The sequence below is a fragment of the Onychomys torridus genome, chromosome 1 (assembly GCF_903995425.1).
Source record: "Onychomys torridus chromosome 1, mOncTor1.1, whole genome shotgun sequence".
Classification (NCBI taxonomy): Eukaryota; Metazoa; Chordata; class Mammalia; order Rodentia; family Cricetidae; genus Onychomys; species Onychomys torridus.
The window spans coordinates 118,599,172-118,617,303 of NC_050443.1; the positions used below are offsets into that span (position 1 = coordinate 118,599,172).

Below are 18,132 nucleotides of genomic sequence, written 5' to 3' on the forward strand. Positions count from 1 at the left end.
CCCTGTTCTCCCAGTGGGACAGCACAATTACTGTACCTAAGGTCTTGGTTTCAGCCTTTCCCATACATGCAACAGGGGCCCTGGGGAGAACACTGGAGCTAATAATTAGCCAGACTCTGGATGTAATGACTCCCTTTGGGGTTTTTTTTTTTTTTTTTTGGTTTTTTTTTTTTTTTTGGTTTTTCTTTTTTCTTTTTCTTGAGCTGAGGACCAAACCCAGGGCCTTGCGCTTGCTAGTCAAGCACTCTACCACTGAGCTAAGTCCCCAACCCCCACTTTGTATTTTTTATTTATTCTTTGGCATTTCTTGGAACAGGATCCAGGATCTTGAGCATCTTAAGCATGCAATCTACCAAAGAGCCACATCTAATTATAGTAAATCCACATAGCAGGAGTTTCACCCAGTCTTAAAGAAAAATCAAATCATGACGCGTACAGGAAAATAGGTAGAAGTGGTAATTATTATCTGAGGTATCCTAGATTTAAAAAGACAAATGCTGTGTTTTCTCTTGTGTGGATCCTGGTTCATTGAGTGTGTGTGTGTGTGTGTGTGTGTGTGTGTGTGTGTGTGTGTGTCTGTCTGTCTTATGATGAGGAGGGAAGGCAGAGTATAAGTCATCATACTGGAAGGGGACTAGGAGAGGGAAAAGAGGTCCTGAGGGAGAGCTGAGTAAAGGGAAAAGGAAGGTTAAAATAAAGTGCAGAACACATGACAGGGGGGCTGGGGCAGAGGGGGCAGAGGGCAGGGAGGGGGGAGGGGAGGCAGAGGGGGGACAGAGGGGGCAGAGGGCACGGGGGGGGGGGCCCAGAGGGCTGGGGGGGGAAGAAGGGGCAGAAGGGGGAGAGGGGGGCAGAGGGGGCAGAGGGCACGGGGGGGGGGGGGGCAGAGGGGACCAGCAGAAGGGCCTGTGGTCGGGAGAGGGAGGGCAGGGGAGAAGATCCACAAGAATGAAGCATCTGAAAGTCATGTGGTGAAACCCATTACTTCTTACATAATGTTTTTTTTTGTTTGTTTGTTTGTTTTTTTTTTTCCGAGACAGGGTTTCTCTGTAGCTTTGGAGCCTGTCCTGGATCTCACTCTGTAGACCAGGCTGGCCTCGAACTCACAGAGATCTGCCTGGCTCTGCCTCCCAAGTGCTGGAATTACAGGTGTGCGCCACCACCGCCCAGCAATAAATTTTTATAACTAATAAAAAAACAAAGTTTGGGAGCCAGCAAAGTGGCTCAGTGAGTAAAGGCCTTTGAGGCCAATCTGACGACCGAATTCGGTCCCTAGAACCTAGCGGGGGATGGGGAGAACTGACTCCTGCAGGCTGTCTGCCCTCTGCCCTCCGCGCGCACTGTGGCACACGTGCACACACAACACTCACACAAGTAAATGTAAGGACAGATTTTTACAATAAAATAAAAACACATTTTTTTCCATCTTGCCCACATCTGAGTGCACAGCTTGGTGTCGTGAAAGCACATTCACAGCGTTGTACAGTTAGTTATTGCCACCATCTAGCTCCAGAGCCTGCTGTCTTCAAAAGCTGACCTCTGTCCTCATCAAGCACTGATACCCGCCCTCCCCACACACACACATGCACGCACACACATCCTCCAGCACCTGGCACCCAATCTCACTTTCTGTTTCTGGAGATCTGAGGACTCCAGGAAACTCCTAGAAGTACTTCTCCAGTACTTGTCCTACCTCTGGTTCATGCCCTCAAGGTACTATCCTCATGGGCCATCAGGGTTAAAATACAGATTCCTTCCTTTCCAATGCTGCTCTTTATTCTATTTTTACTAATTTGCTTTTAGCCATGCTAAAAAGGGTTCAGGGGATCAAATCCAGGCACATGGTAGGTCTGTGATTGCTCAAGGCTGTCTGAAGACTTTTGGTCCTTCCATTAAGGCTACTTTTCAGCCCTTGGGGGGGGTAGGAGAGGGGACAGAAGAAATGGTCTGAGGGGACATGGAAGTGAGCTCTGAGGACAAGGTTTCTCTTGGGGACGTTCTCCGGCCTTGAAAGACGCTTGGATGCAAGTGCCACTGTGCACTGAGGCTGCTTGTTCACATCTCAGGGGACCAGGAGGCAGAGACGATCCTGTGAATCCTTTGCCTTTTCATAGAAACTTTAGAACTGAATTTTGTTTTTGTTTTTGTTTGTTTGTTTGTTTGTTTGTTTTGAGACAGGGTTTCTCTGTGTAGCTTTGGAGCCTGTCCTGGATCTCACCCTGCAGACCAGGCTGGCCTCGAACTCACAGAGATCCACCTGACTCTGCCTCCAAAGTGCTGGGATTGAAGGGGTGCACCACCACCGCCTGGAAGAACTGAACTTTTGATAACTACAAAATGCCTTGTGGAAATTTTTGTTTTGGTTGCATTGACACTTAAGTCAAGTTGGAAAGAACATCTTAATGATATTAAAATTTTGTTTCAATGAACATTATTTAGATCTTTAATTTCTTTCATACAACTTATAGTTCATCTCACATAGAACTTTGTGTATTTTGATATATTTATATCTAAGTATTTCACTTTTTTGATGCCAATGTAAATGGAAAATTTTTAAGGGAAGTTTTTTTTAAGATTTATTTTATCTGTAATTATGTGTATATGTGGAAGGATGGTATGTGGATGTGAGTGCAGGTGCCCACAGCGTTAGAGCCCCTGGATCTGGAGTTACAGATAATTGTGAGCTTCCCAACATTGGTGCTAGCTACTAAATTCAGGTCCTCTGCAAGATCAGTACCTGCTCTTAACTGCTGAGCCATCTCTCTAGTTGTGTGTGTTACCTTTTAAATTCCGATTATTTGTTGCTAGCATACAGGAACTCAAACAGCTTGCAGATGATCCATGTGTTCTACAACCTCACTGTAATAATTCACTAGTTCTAGAAATGTTTTCATTGTCTGGCATTTTCTACATATATATGCTGTATATAAACAAATACAGTGGGTCTTTCTTCCCAGTCTGCGTATCCTGTGTTTCTTTTTCGTGTTCTGCTGCACAGGCTTAAGACTTCTAGTACAACCTTGATAGGGTGTGAGAGACAAAGCTTGTCTTCTTCTCAGTTCTATAGGGAATATAGATCCAGTCTGTCACCAGTAAGTACGATGTTAACTCTGAGAGTTCTGCAGACATTCTTCACCAAGCTGAGAAAGTTCCATTTCGTTCTTACTCTACTAAGTTTTTCTTTGTGTGTTTGTGTTTGAGACAAGATCTCATTATGTAACCCTGACTGGCCTAGAACTCACTATGAAGACTAAGTTGGCCTCAAAGTCAGTGAGATCCACCTGCCCTTGCCTCACAAGTGCTAGAATTAAAGACATGAATCATCAAGCCTGGCCCTTTACTAAGCATTTGTCTATCTGTCGGTCTGTCTGTCTGTCTGTTTGTTTGTTTTTAAGTCAAGAAGAGTTTTGAAGTTTTCACAAATGCCCTTTGTTTTGGACAGAGGCTTGCTATGTAGCTCAGGCTAGCCTCAAACTTTCTTTCTTTTCTTTTCTTTTCTTTTCTTTTTTTTTTTTTTTTTTTTTTTTGCTTCAGCTTCCTGAGAACTGGGATTACACATCCAGCTTCAAATCCTTTCCTGCCTCTGTCAATATGATCATGTAATGTGATGGACCGCATTAACAGATATCTGAATGTTAAAACAGGCTTTCTTGCTAGAAACAAATCCCACTTACTTGTGATATAACTTTATTTTACACAAGGTAGTTTCCTGTCCTGATTGCCTGCTCCCAAATAACCAACACAGAGGCTGAATAATACTTACAAATGCTCAGCTGATAGCTCAGGCTTGTTACTAGCTAACTCTTACACTTAAATTAACCCAAATTTCTATTTATGCTTGCCATGTGGCTCATAGCTTGTTACCTCATTTTTTACACATCCTGCCTTTTCGGCCCCTGACTGGCTCTATTCTGACTCCACCCTCCTTCTTCCCATCATTCTCAGTTTAGTTTTCCCACCTAACTTCCTACTCAGCTACTGGCCTGTCAGCTTTTTATTAACCAATGAGAGTAATACATATTCATAGTGTAGAAAACAATTGTTCCAGAGCAAGGTGTATTCCACTTGTTGGTACTTAATGGAAGACAATTGTGTCTGTGTTTCTGAGAGATACTACTCTACAGTTTTCTTGCCTTGGGAATCTCTGTTATGTTTTCATATTAAGACGTTCCTTGCTTCTTCAAGTGACTTAGGAAATGTTTCCTCTCTAATACTTAGAAAATTCTTATTCACTTTTTAAAATGTTTCTTAGAATTCATCAGTAAAATAATCAGAGCCTATATTTATGTTTGGAAAGTTACAAGGTATTGACTCAATTAATTTATCAATAGATATAGGCAAGAGCCAGCTCAAAATAGCTCTCAAAACCCACCCCCAGTGGCATACTTCCTCCTTTAAGGCCACAGTTCCTAATCCTGCCCAAACAGGACCACCAACCGGAGACCAAGTTCAAAGCTAGGAAATATGTCAGACATGTCATTCAATCCACCAGTTAGGGCTATTTCTTTTGTTGATTTCGTGTATGGGTTTTGGGAGATTTTATTTTTCAAGAAACTGGTACATAGCTGGGCTTGGAGGTATACGTCTTTAATTCCAGCACTTGGGAGGCAGAGGCAGGTGGATCTCTTGAGTTCAGTGCTAGCCTGATCTACATACCAAGTTCCAAGCCAACTAAGGCTCATAGTGAGACCCTGTCTCAAAACAACAACAAAAAGACTGGTACATTTTGTCAAATTTATTGACAGGGCTGTTCAGAGTGTTCCCTGATTATTCTTTAATTCACAGAATCAGTTGTAATGAATCTTCTCCAGTTCTAATATTAGTAACTTGTATTTTATCTCCTTTTTTTCCTTCTTTTGTTCAGCTAGGATTTGATAATACTTATTCTTCCCAAAGACCCAGCTTAGTTTTTATTAATTTCTTACTGTCAGTTTCATTGATTTTTGTCCTGAATTTTATTGTTTTCTTTTTCCCATAATAATTTTGAACTTAATTTGCCCTTATTTTTTCTAGTTCCTTTTGAAAAATTATTATTTTGTGTGTATATGTATGTCTGTGCTTCATATGCATGCCTAGTGCTCACAGAGATCAGAAGAAGGCGTTGGGCCCCCTGGAACTGGACCAAAGTCTCTCCACAGCTGTTATCAGCAGCCTTGACAGTGCATGGGCCACTGAGTGCAGAGGGGCCCTCTAAAGGAGGAGGGAATCTAGTCACAACCTTAGGGTGCCAGGTCCCACACCTCTAGTGACAGATACCCAAGAACCAAAGCAGTGCTGACCTTCAGTCTCAGGCGCTGTAGTCATCTCCCTGGCAACAGGAGAAGAGCATCTGGAGGAGTGTTGAGGGCTGATGAAGGTGAAGTAGAATCGGAACTGAGTCAGGTTTAGAAACCTAGCATTCTTGGAAGACCAGAAAACACAGCTTCTAAGGCACAATGGGGGAAAGCCACCCAGGGAATGTCACCATTACACTTCATAGCTTATGGGCTACTATGCCTTTTTTTTTTTTTAACATGGGCTCTGGGGATTCAAACTCTGGTCCTCAAGCTTATACGAATGCTCAGACTTACACAGAAAGTGCTTTACAGGCTGAGCCATCACCCCAGACCCTACACCCATGTGGCAGGAGTACCATGAGTTTTTTTTTGTTTGTGTGTTTGTTTGTTTTGTTTTTTGAGACAGGGTTTCTCTGTGTAACAACCCTGGCTGTCCTGGAACTCGCTCTGTAGACCAGCTTGTCCTTGAACTCACAGAGATCCACCTGCATCTGCCTTCTGAGTACTGGGATTGAAGGAGTGTGCCACCACTGCCTGGCTCTTTTTTTTTTTTTTTTTTTTTTGTATGTGTATGTGTATTTTACCTGCATGTATGTCTGTGCATTCCTGGTGTCTGCAGAGCCCAGAAGAGGTGTCAGAACTCCAGGAATTGGAGTTACAGATGGTTTTGCATTGTCATGTGGGTGCTAAGAATTGAACCTGAGTCCCCTGGAAGAACAGTCGGTTTTTGTTGTTGTCTTTGTTTTGTTTTTTGTGGTGTTTGTTTGTTTCCATGGGGAGTTTCTCTGTATAACAGCTTTGGCTGTCCTGGAACTCACTCTGTAGACCAGGCTGGCCTTGAACTCAGAGATCTGCCTATCTGCCTTCCTCTGCCTCCCAGAGTGCTAGGATTAAAAGTGTGCACCAGGTTGAGGTGGGGAAGATGTGTGTGGGGGGGATGAGAGGGAAAATCTGTAGTTGGTATGTAAAATAAGTTTAAAAACATTTTTAGAAGGGTGCACCTTTGGGCTGGAGAGATGGCTCAGCGGTTAAGAGCACTGACTGCTCTTCCAGAGGTCCTGAGTTCAATTCCCAGCAACCACATGGTGGCTCACAACCATCTGTAATGAGATCTGGTGCCCTCTTCTGGCCTGCAAGTATGCATGTAGGCAGAACATTGTATACATAATAAATAAATAAATCTTTAAAAAAAAAAAAAGAAAAGAAAAAGAAAACAAGGGTGCCCTTTCACTGCCCAGCACACAGTCCGTGTTTTTAACTGTTGAGCCATCTCTCCAGCCTCCTGTGAGTGTCTCATTTCACAGAACAGGAAATAGAGGCATAGAAGTGAGACAACTTGTATTGTTTGTGGTGGTGCACGCCTTTAATCCCAGCACTCGGGAGGCAGAACCAGGCGGATCGCTGTGAGTTCGAGGCCAGCCTGGTCTATAGAGTGAGATCCAGGACAGGCTCCAAAGCTACAGAGAAACCCTGTCTCGTATAAAATTTAAAAAAATATATAAAATAAAATTTAAAAAAAGAAACTCTTGTCTCGGAAAAAAAAAACCCAGCTTGTTCAAGGTCACACTGCTGTTGAGTAGTTTATTGAAGACCATCTTGGCTTTGTCTTCTTCCCTTCTTTCTTTTTATTTAGGCATGCAGGTGGTGGACACACACACACATGGACACACACACACACACATGGACACACACACACACACACACACACACACACACACACACACACACACACACACACACACACACTTGTGTGTCGGTACCTGCAGAGGCCGGAGGGGGGAAGTGGATGACCTGAGGCTGAAGTTATAGGTGGTTGTTAGCCACTTAATGTGGGTGCTAGAAACCAAACTAATCCTCTGTATGAACAGCTCTTAAGTGTTGTCTATCTCTCCAGCCTCCCCCATTTTAAACAATTATTTAGGGGTGCATGCATCCACAGCTTAGGTGTAGGGGTCAGAGGACAACTTTGTGGTGTTGGTTCTCTCCTTCCATCTTTATGTAGGTTCCAGGGTTGGAACTCAGGTTGTCGGGTGAGCACCGTTCCCTGGGAAGCCACCTCACTGGCCCTAGCTTTGCATTGTCTACCTTCAATATGATGGCAGGGAGACAAAGAAACCCTGTTTTCAAGAACTAGTAGAAAAAGGTATGCATTAAAGGGCCACACAGCTCTGCCTGAATGAACTGTGTCTCCAAGGGCTTAACTTAGTCCGCTACAAATACCTGCACTCAAACACCATGTTAACTTTGCCATGTGAAGGTACACACATGCCTATGCACACGTCTATCCCACACAGACATCAGAACTCCACATCCCTGTAGTCACTTACAGGTCCCAAGGTCAGAAACATCCCTTCTCTGGCCCGTAGCTTCGTGGAGGAGGATTAAGAGGCTGCAGAGCTCAGGGTCTGGCTCCCCTCTTCCCCTGATGTGAACCTTTCCACAAAGCCCTGCCCATACATTCCCCTTTTGTTCTGACACCTTGTCTGAAAAATTTCAGCTACCTAAGGCCATTTCTGAAGAACCAGTTGTGAGTCACACACTCATTCTGAATCACCTTCTCACAGCTGCATGGGATGCCACACCCAGGAGGAGGAGTATTGATAGAATAAAATAGAAGAAAAACCAAAGGTCACCTCTATAGCACTTAAATGGGAACTGTGCTTAAGTGTGGGAGCCTTGTGACTGACGGCAAGACTCTAGCTAAGCTGGAATGGACATGGCTGAGCAACCCCCCCACTCCCAGGATGAGACCAGTTTAGCTGGGGAAGGATCACCTCTGCTCCCTGCCTCTACCTCTGAGCATTAGGTCCTGTGACAAGACTCCATGGATGTGGCTGGAGCCTCTTGCTCCAGGTGAGTGTGGCTTCCAGGAAGAACTTTCAAGTTAAGCTGGCCCTCTAGAACCTGTCCTGGGCAGCTGATTCAAAGCCCATCTTCTATACCCTCCCCCCAAGCCAGGGCATTTATATGTCTGCTCCCTACAAGGGACTCAGACTTAGCCCCTGGTGCAGGCGGTCCAGAAAGGACTTACCAAAGTGTGCGGTGAGCTTGGAGTGACGAATTTAGGAACCCCGTCAGGGCCTGGCTTGTCTGCTCTCTGTTCCTGGGGTGAGCTATGCTAGAGCAGCCCTATCAGAGGGAGAGACAAAGGAGAGTACAGACCCATGTAGGGACCTCAACTGGCTTTATCTGGTGTGGTCAGGTGTGTAAAAGGAAGGACGCGGGAAGGCTATCTATAGAGTGATTCACCTCACCACAAGCAGTTAGGAATTAGAGGTGTATTGTCCTGGGGCTCCATGTGGAGAAAATGCCAGGTGTGACCTGAGGTGCTTTGGAGGTTCGGGAACAGGTCCCATGCCAGTGGCATCAGTAACAATCCTGCCCATCCCCAGCTCGGAGGCGTTGGCAAGGGAGCTGCTTCTGGCCGCGCTAGAGGACCTGAGCCAAGAGCAGCTGAAGCGCTTTCGCCACAAGCTGCGGGATGCACCCCTGGATGGCCGGAGCATCCCGTGGGGGCGACTGGAGAACTCAGACCCCGTGGACCTCGTCGACAAGCTGACCCAGTTTTACGGGTCAGAGCCAGCGGTGAACATAACCCGAAAGATCCTGAAGAAGGCGGATGCTCGAGATGTGGCCATGCGGCTCAAGGAGCAGCAGCTGCAGCGTAAGCTGGATGGGGTAGGATGGGGTGGAATCGGTTGACTCGGCATGCTCTCCCCACTTACACGGGGGTGGGGGGCAGTTCCAGAGGCTCCCAGGGAAATGCCTTGCCCCATCCTTCACGCTCAGTGAGCCTCACGTTGGGTTTTCCTTCCAGGGCTCGGACCCAGCTCAGCAGTTCTCTCCCTGTCCGGTAAGTTCGGCGGGGCACACAAGTGAGAGGTCCTATTGGGTTCCTCGGGGAGCCCATTTCCTGGTGTTGCTTGGGGCGTGAGATAGCTGGAGGAGGCCATGACACAATAAAGGAAAGTGAGGCAGGGCATTGGTTCCAGGGTGGCGCCAGGTCCATCCCTCCCTTCCATGGCCTCACACCTTACAGAGTACAAGAAGAAATATCGCGAGCACGTGCTGCTACAGCACGCCAAGGTGAAGGAGAGGAATGCCCGCTCGGTGAAGATCAACAAGCGCTTCACCAAGCTGCTTATCGCGCCGGGAAGCGGAGCCGTGGAGGACGAGCTGCTGGGGCCGTCGGAGGAGCCGGAGCCTGAGCGTGCGAGGCGCTCAGACACAAACACCTTTAATCGGCTCTTCCGGGGAGATGACCAGGGCCCGCGGCCGCTGACCGTGGTGCTGCAGGGCCCGGCAGGCATTGGCAAGACCATGGCCGCCAAGAAAATCCTCTACGACTGGGCGTCAGGCAAGCTATACCACGGCCAGGTGGATTTCGCCTTCTTCATGCCATGCGGCGAGCTGCTGGAGAGACCGGGTACGCGCAGCTTGGCAGACCTGATCCTGGACCAGTGTCCGGACCGCAAGGCGCCCGTGCGGCAGATACTGGCGCATCCCCAGCGCCTGCTGTTCATCCTGGACGGTGCAGACGAGCTGCCTGCTGTAGTAGGCCCGGAGGCTGCGCCCTGCACAGACCCTTTTGAAGCCACGAGTGGCTTGAGAGTGCTGAGCGGACTGCTGAGCCAGGAGCTGCTGCCCTTGGCTCGCTTGCTGGTCACTACACGCAATGTCGCCCCCGGGAGGCTGCAGGGCAGACTGTGCTCGCCACAGTGCGCAGAAGTGCGCGGCTTCTCAGACAAAGACAAGAAGAAGTATTTCTTCAAGTTCTTCCAGGACGAGAGGAAAGCCGAGCGCGCTTACCGCTTCGTGAAAGAGAACGAGACGCTGTTCGCACTGTGCTTCGTGCCTTTCGTGTGCTGGATCGTGTGTACTGTGCTGCAGCAGCAGCTGGAACTGGGCCGGGATCTGTCTCGTACCTCCAAGACCACGACATCCGTGTACCTGCTCTTCATCGCCAGCATGCTGAAATCTGCAGGCGCCAATGGACCCCGGGTACAGGGAGAACTGCGCATACTGTGCCGCCTGGCCCGGGAGGGCATCCTGAAGCATCAAGCACAGTTCTCAGAAAATGAGCTGGAGCGGCTGAAGCTTCAGGGCTCCCAAGTTCAGGCACTGTTTCTCAGCAAGAAGGAACTGCTGGGCGTGCTAGAAAAGGAGGTCACCTACCAGTTCGTTGACCAGAGCTTCCAGGAGTTCTTGGCTGCATTGTCCTACCTATTGGAGGCTGAGGGGGCTCCGGGGGCACCCGCGGGAGGTGTGCAGATGCTCCTGAACTCTGATGTAGAGTTGCGTGGTCATCTTGCACTCACCACTCGCTTCCTCTTTGGACTACTGAGTGCCGAGAGGATTCGTGACATTGAACGACATTTTGGCTGTGTGGTGCCACAGTGCGTGAAACAGGACACCCTGCGGTGGGTACAAGGACAGGGCCACCCCAAGGTGGTACCAGTAGGGGCAGACAAGAAGGATGAGCTGGAGGACACTGAGGAACCAGAGGAGGAAGAAGAGGATCTCAATTTTGGACTGGAGCTGTTATACTGCCTGTATGAGACACAAGAGGACACCTTTGTTCGACAGGCTCTCAGCAGCCTTCCAGAGATGGTCCTGGAGCGAGTTCGGTTCACCCGCATGGACCTGGAGGTCCTGAGCTACTGTGTGCAGTGCTGCCCGGCTGGGCAGGCTCTGAGACTGGTCAACTGTGGGCTGGTGGAGGCAAAGCAGAAGAAAAAAAAGAGTCTGGTGAAGCGGCTGACGGGGTGAGTCTAGAGGGCAAGGTTGTCCTCACCAGAGCAACTTGCACCCATGTATGTGCCCGTGCCCACTTGGTCTGGGAAGCGTATCCACACCTGATAGCCCACATGGCAGAGGAGACTTCAGGACCGCTTTACCCACCCCTTTGCAAGGCAGCTGTCTCTCTTCTTCCCTAGAGTGACCTCACCATACCTACTTTTAGTCGTGTAGATCAAGGTAACCATCCCAGCACAGCCAATCTAGTTCCATGAAGCGGCCTAGGCTCCTCCCTGTCACACTTTTTCATACGTTCTGGAATATGCCATGTCCTCTGTGTGCTGAGCCTCGTACCTCCACCCCGACACTATTTGCTGTCTATCTTCAAAGTCTACCCTGGCTCCCCCACTTGGGTCCAACTGCTGGCCCAGGTACTGACCACACTATTCCATGTCCTCCTCCCCTCCCAGCCCCCACCAGACCCTAGGTTCCTGCACAGACATGGGCATTTACTTTCTATGAACTCGGTTCTATTCAATACCCATGCCAAGACTTGCCTTCTGTTGAGAATATACACCAGGATAATGGCAGGACCTGGTCCTAGGGACCTGCAGGCCCACTCTTGGGTTTGGTTCAAGTTTGTTGTGGGATGCAATGCGAGGGATACAGGATAAATGGCAGAGACAGTTCTGGAACCCCAGATCCTCAGGTAGGAAAAATTGAGCACTTTCTAGAAAGGCCTGGAAGGAGCACTATGGCCATCAACCTCTTTCTTTCTCTCCCTGCAGTTCTCGAAACACCACGAAACAAATCCCAGTCTCCCTGCTGCGTCCACTCTGTGAGGCCATGACTGCCCAACAATGTGGTCTGAGTATTCTGATGTGAGTCACTATGCCTCAGCATGGAGGGGATTCAGAGCTGGGCACCCTGTACAGAGACCGAATTAGCTTTCTGGGGAAGGTGGAGGACACAGGCTGAGAGACTAACCGGAATCCATTACTATTAAGTGCTGGCAGGGAAAGGCTGGTGCTAGGCTTTGTGGGAAACAAGAGTCAGCACAGCTTTGGGGGAGAGACGGAAAACGCAACCATGTTTACCTTTTGAAGGAAGCTCCCAAGTGCTGCTGGAGTTGCTACACCGTCTCTTTGCAGGGGAGGGTTGAGAGGGGGTGGCCCCTGGTGCAGTGCCCCTTTGTGCCCTGGAGTAAGTCAGTCTGCTTACGCTTTGGTTTCCTCCCTCGGAGGGTTGGTAAGATTTACCGAGGCTCCATGGGTAGAGTTCGTAGAATATGGTAGGTGTCCTATCCCTCTTAGTGATCCTTGTTGAGCGGGGAGTTAGGAAAGTTATGGGAACTAATAGTGACAGGCCACGGTGAGGCAGACGTCAGTCATACGTCAATAGAGGATGAGGTGGTAAATTGGCTTTGTGGAGGCCAGGGTCCGGCCATCTGAAAGTAAAACAAAAGAAGCCAAAAAGATAGTCACATTTGACCCAGAAATTCTACCAGAAAACTAAGTACATGAAGGTGCTCACCTCATGATTTGTAATAAGAAAAAAAAAAAAAAAATCAGAACCAGCAGACCTGCACAGCCATTGGGGATGGTGGCTATAAGTAATAAAGGGTAATTATGAAAAACTGTCCATTTCTTGGCTAAACATCAGGCTATGAGGGAATGGGTAGTTGGTTCAGCTCAAAGTAAAAAAAAAAAAAAAAAAAATGGTCACGGCCTTACAGACCAATCTAACCTGCTTTTTTTTTTTTTTTTTTTAACCACAGCTTGTCACACTGCAAACTCCCTGATACAGTTTGCCGAGATCTCTCTGAGGCCCTGAAGGTAGCGCCTGCCCTAAAGGAGCTGGGCCTCCTCCAGAGCCGGCTCACTGAGGCAGGCCTGCGTTTACTGTGTGAAGGACTGGCTTGGCCCAAGTGCCAGGTGCAGACACTCAGGTGAGGCCTGGTTTTGGAAGGATGGAGGTAGGGGATACCACCTCCCACAGCCTCTGAGCTCAGCCCTTCCCTCAGGGTGCAACTGCCTAGCCTCCAGGAAGCAATCCAGTACCTGGTCATCGTGCTCCAGCAGAGCAAGGCCCTGACCACCCTGGATCTCAGTGGCTGTCAGCTGCTTGGCTACATGGTGTCCTGCCTGTGTTCAGCCCTGAAGTACCCTACATGCTGCCTAAAGACACTCAGGTGAAGGCCGGGGGAGGCACGGTGCTGAAGACACACACAGCCTGTCAACCCTAGGTTAGAGTAGGTGCCTAGACATTCCTTCTGAGACCAAGCTCACACACAGATCGGGGTACCCAGCCTAACACGGGAAAATAGTATTGTGGAAAGATGGAGAAAATTGAGAAGACAATGGAAAAAGAAAGAGGACTCAGGTCTAGTTTGTATTTTCTGTTTGTTGAAAGTCAAGACTTTCTCTTTCTTTTTGCTTATGAGAGGGTGTACGTGACCCTGGATGTACTGGAACTCACTATGCAGACCAGGCTGGCCTCAAACTCACAGAGATCACCCCTTGCACCACTATGTCTGGCTAAAGAATCAAGATTTTCAACACAACTGCCCAAATGAACACAACTACAAAGACAGTTTTTCTCTTCTTGAGACATCTCAAATTAGAAATGTGTTTCTTGGGTCTGGGAAGATGGTTCAGTGGTTAAGAGCATAGGCTGTGTGGGTGCTGGGGATTCGAACTCAGGTCCTCATGCCTGCACAGCACCACTTTGCCCACTGAGCCATCTCTCCTATACTCTCAAATAAAAATTTCATAAACAAGTGCAATGTAATTTCTTAGGGCCAGACTGTGAGTTGTTTTGTTTGTTTCAAGACAGGATCTCATATAGCCCAGGCTGGCCTCTGACTCACTGTATAGAAGATGACCCTTGAACTTCTGATCTTCCTTCTACCTCTACACCACTGTGATTACAAAGTGTCACTGTGTGGTTAAGCCGTGCTACAGAGCAAAACCCGCGGCTTTGCACATGGTGTGTAACCAGTCTGTTTGTGGACCCTTTGCCTTTGTGTTGTGTTGTGTTGTGTTTTGTTTCATTTTCAAGACAGGGTCTCACTATGTAGCTCTGGCTATGCTGGAACTCACTATGTAGACAAGGCTGGCCCTGAACTCTCGGAGATCCACCTGTTCCACCTCCTGAGTGCTTGCAATATGCCCAGCTCCTGTTTGTGACTTTTGAATTTAAACCTTTTAAGGGTCAGCCATTTCTCGCCCATAGATCTAAACAATGCACCTCATAAACCACTTTACAAACTCATTTACAAAAGGGAAATTCTTTGACGGATGAGTAAGCCAGCTCATATCATTTTTATTTAACTTTTAAACTTTACTTAATCTTCAGCTTTGCTTAAACTTTGAAACCTGACTGTAAATGTATCCGTTGAGCAATGTAATTTTAAAAGCTGAAAATGATACATAGTTATTGCTAGTGTTAACTGAGAATGTGGAGGTTCCTTGTCCTGGGTTCTTAGTCTCCTTAAAAATTAAACTCTGAAGGGAACTAGAGAACTATTTGCCTAAGTAGTTGAGAGAAAATCAACTGGGCAAGTGTATTAGTAAGAGTTCTTCAGAGGAACAAAACTGATAGAAACACACACACACACACACAACACACACACACAACACACAAACATATATATGGGATTTATTAGAGTGGTCTCCTAAACCTTCCCAAATAGTGCCACCAACTGGGATCCAAGTGTTCATATACCCAAATCTATGGAGGGCCATTTCCCATTAAAACTACCACACCTGCCTTCCTGGACCTAGCAAAGACATAGACAATAAGTACATAGATAATGTATTAATAGCTTCCAGTAAATACATGGTACATAATATGTAAATATGTGTGATGTATAAGCATGATACAGGTACTTGTATCACATAGGTATTTACCATGTTTTATGTATCATGTTCATGTATAACCAATATTATATAGGTATTTGCCGTGTTTTATGGCTGTGGTTCAGCTAGTCCAACAATGGTTGTTGCTGGTAGTTGTTTCCAGTCCGTGAGACTGCATGTATCTGCTGGTCTTCAGTCTATGTTGGAATCCCGGAGAAGTAGGCTCTAATGCCAGCTAATTACCATGTCCTTTTATGTAGGCTGTCACTGGATGGTGTGGCTCAAGTTTAAGGTAGATATTCTTACCTCAGCTATCCCTGATTCAGGATGGGGCTCTCACCTCAAATGATCGAATCAAGAAATGTTGTTCGAATCATAGATGGTCCCATAAAAAAAACCCAGAACCAGATGTCAAGGTGAAAGCTGAAAGGTCAGAGAAGCAGAACAGCCAGCCACTAGTTCTTACCTCTAAGAAATCCTCAGCCTGAAGAGAGTTCCTGTTTCCTCATGCCTTATATACCTTTTTCTGCCCTGCCATAATACTTCCTGGGATTAAAGGCATGTGTGCCTCCCAAGCAACGCATGAATTCTCAAGTGCTGGGATTAAAGGTATATGCCACCACTGCCTGACCTCTATGTCTAATCTAGTGGCCGGCTCTGTCCTCTGATCCTCAGGCAAGTTTATTAGGGTGCACAATATATCACCACAAAGAAAAGCCCTCACAGGTGTGCCCAACTGCTTGGGTCTCAGTTGATTCCAGATGCAGTCAAGTTGACAACCAAGATTAGCTAGCTCAGCAAGCAAGCTGTAAATCTTACAGGAAAAGGGAGATGGGGAAAAGAAAGTCAATCTTTTTTGTCCTTGGGTCCAAGAAAGCAGGCACGTTTAGCTTGGAGGTCAGCAAGCAGCAGGGCAAAAGACAGTAGGGATGGGATGGAAGAGGTGAGGATGGGGGTGGGAGAAGGTGGGAGGCGGATGACTTCAGCAAAAGAGTGAGGACATCCAGAGGGTCAAGAAAGGCAAGGCCAGCAAGACAGCTCGGTGGGTAAAAACACTTGCCAAGTCTTCCCATCTGTGTTAGATCCCTGGAAGCCACTTGGTGGAAGGAGAGAACCAACTCTCACAGGTTATCCTCTGGCTACATGAGCACACACAAGTGCATGCCCACACACATAAACTAAATAAATCAGTGTACAAATTTTTAGTAAAAAAAAAAAAAATGGGGCCATAAAAATGACTCCGTGTGTAAAGGAGCTTGCTGCCAGGACTGATGCTCTGAGTTTGATCCCTGGATCCACATGGTAGATGGACTCCATGTGTAAAGGAGCTTGCTGCCAGGACTGATGCTCTGAGTTTGATCCCTGGATCCACATGGTGGATGGAGAGAACTGACTCCCAAAAGTTGTCCTCTTGTTAAAATAAAAAATCTGATTGCTGGGCAGTGGTGGCACACACCTTTAATCCCAGCACTCAGGAGGTAGAGGCAGGCGGATCTCTGTGAGTTCGAGGCCGGCCTGGTCTACAGAGGGAGTTCCAAGAAAGGTGTAAAGCTGCACAGAGAAACCCTGTCTCGAAAAACCAAAAAAAAAAAAATCTCCTGGTCAGGGCTGGGGAGATAGCTCAGTGGTTAAGAGCACTGGCTGCTCTTTCGGAGGACCCAGGTTCAATGCCCAGCACCCACATTGTGGCTCACGGCTGTCTGTTAACTCCAGCTCTGTGGAATCCAACACTCTCATAAAGACACACATGCAGGCAAAAACATGAATGCACATGAAATAAAAATAAACAAGTAAAGAAGAGGAAAGAGAAAAACCCTCCTGGTCAATAGACTAGAATCTGTGACCAGGTAGAGGTCTAACATTCCAGTTGGGCTGTGTCATTCTCTCTGCCAGGCCCAGAATGGCAGGCTCACCTTAAGCTCTGAGATAGGCCAAATAATTAGTCATTTAATGGATATTGTGCTTTTCCTCCCCAGAATCCCTGTCTCCAGTGCAGTAGCTTAGAGGCCACAGTCATTTTGGGGTCTTAGTCCACCCAATCTTCTGAATTATTCAGAAAAGCATAATGACTTTTCCTTTTCTTTCCTTGCACCTCTTTTATTTTATTTATTTATTTTTACTATTTATGTATTATGTATACAGTGCAGGCCAGAAGAGGGCACCAGATCCCATTATAGATGGTTGTGAGCCCCCATATGTTTGTTGGGAATTGAACTCAGGACCTCTGGAAGAGCAGCCAGTACTCTTAACCACTGAGCCATCTCTCCAGGCCCCATCTCTCTTCTAAGCATGTTTTCCTTAATACTGTGGGTTTCCCACACAAACACACAATGTTTTGGACTTTCTCTGAAGCTTCCTGCCTGCCGTGTGGCCGCTTATCAGCCATGTGTCTGCCCTCCATGCCAGCATAAATTCCATGGCCTTTGTCCTTCTCTCCTGCATTGTCCTCCTCTGGAGAGGGGCTGCTGAGGTTTGCAGCTGGCCTGGCCTGGGGTTTTCTTTTAAACTCTAATAAAATTGCCCTTGAGCATCTGTTTGAGTCTTCTCTCTCTCTCTCTCTCTCTCTCTCTCTCTCTCTCTCTCTCTCTCTCTCTCTCTCTCTCTCTCTCTAATACACTTGCCCAGTTGATTTTCTCACAACTACTTAGGCAAATAGTTCTCTAGTTCCCTTCAGAGTTTATTTTTAAGGAGACTAAGAACCCAGGAACAGGAACTCCACATTCTCAGTTAACACTAGCAATAACTATGTATCATTTTCAGCTTTTAAAATTGCATTGCTCAACGGATACAATTTACAGTCAGGTTCAAAGTTTAAGCAAAGCTGAAGATTAAGTAAAGTTTAAAAGTTAAATAAAACATGGTAAATACCTATGTGATACAAGTACCTGTATCATGCTTATACATCACACATATTTACATATTATGTACCATGTATTTACTGGAAGCTATTAATACATTATCTATGTACTTATTGTCTATGTCTTTGCTAGGTCCAGGAAGGCAGGTGTGGTAGTTTTAATGGGAAATGGCCTCCATAGATTTGGGTATATGAACACTTGGATCCCAGTTGGTGGCACTATTTGGGAAGGTTTAGGAGACCACTCTAATAAATCCCATATATATGTTTGTGTGTGTGTGTGTGGTGTGTGTGTGTTCTATCAGTTTTGTTCCTCTGAAGAAATGCCCCTGATTAGATTTGATGAGAAATGTAATGAATTATGGATTTTTCTTCTTAAGCCCTTGCAAAATTTGATTCAGGT

The 18,132-nt window shown here is 46.9% G+C and overlaps 1 protein-coding gene across 1 annotated transcript in view; it reads left to right on the top strand.

The window, feature by feature from the left end:
• The first annotated feature begins 8,100 nt into the window (after nt 1-8,100).
• The window catches only part of Nlrp6 (NLR family pyrin domain containing 6), a 10,455-nt gene continuing 423 nt past the window's right edge, over nt 8,101-18,132 (top strand). Inside the window, exons 1-7 of the mRNA XM_036173849.1 lie at nt 8,101-8,129; nt 8,669-8,940; nt 9,094-9,129; nt 9,316-11,041; nt 11,801-11,893; nt 12,790-12,960; nt 13,036-13,203. Of these exons, the coding sequence (XP_036029742.1) occupies nt 8,101-8,129; nt 8,669-8,940; nt 9,094-9,129; nt 9,316-11,041; nt 11,801-11,893; nt 12,790-12,960; nt 13,036-13,203 (2,495 nt within the window). The remainder of the gene's footprint in view (nt 8,130-8,668; nt 8,941-9,093; nt 9,130-9,315; nt 11,042-11,800; nt 11,894-12,789; nt 12,961-13,035; nt 13,204-18,132) is intronic.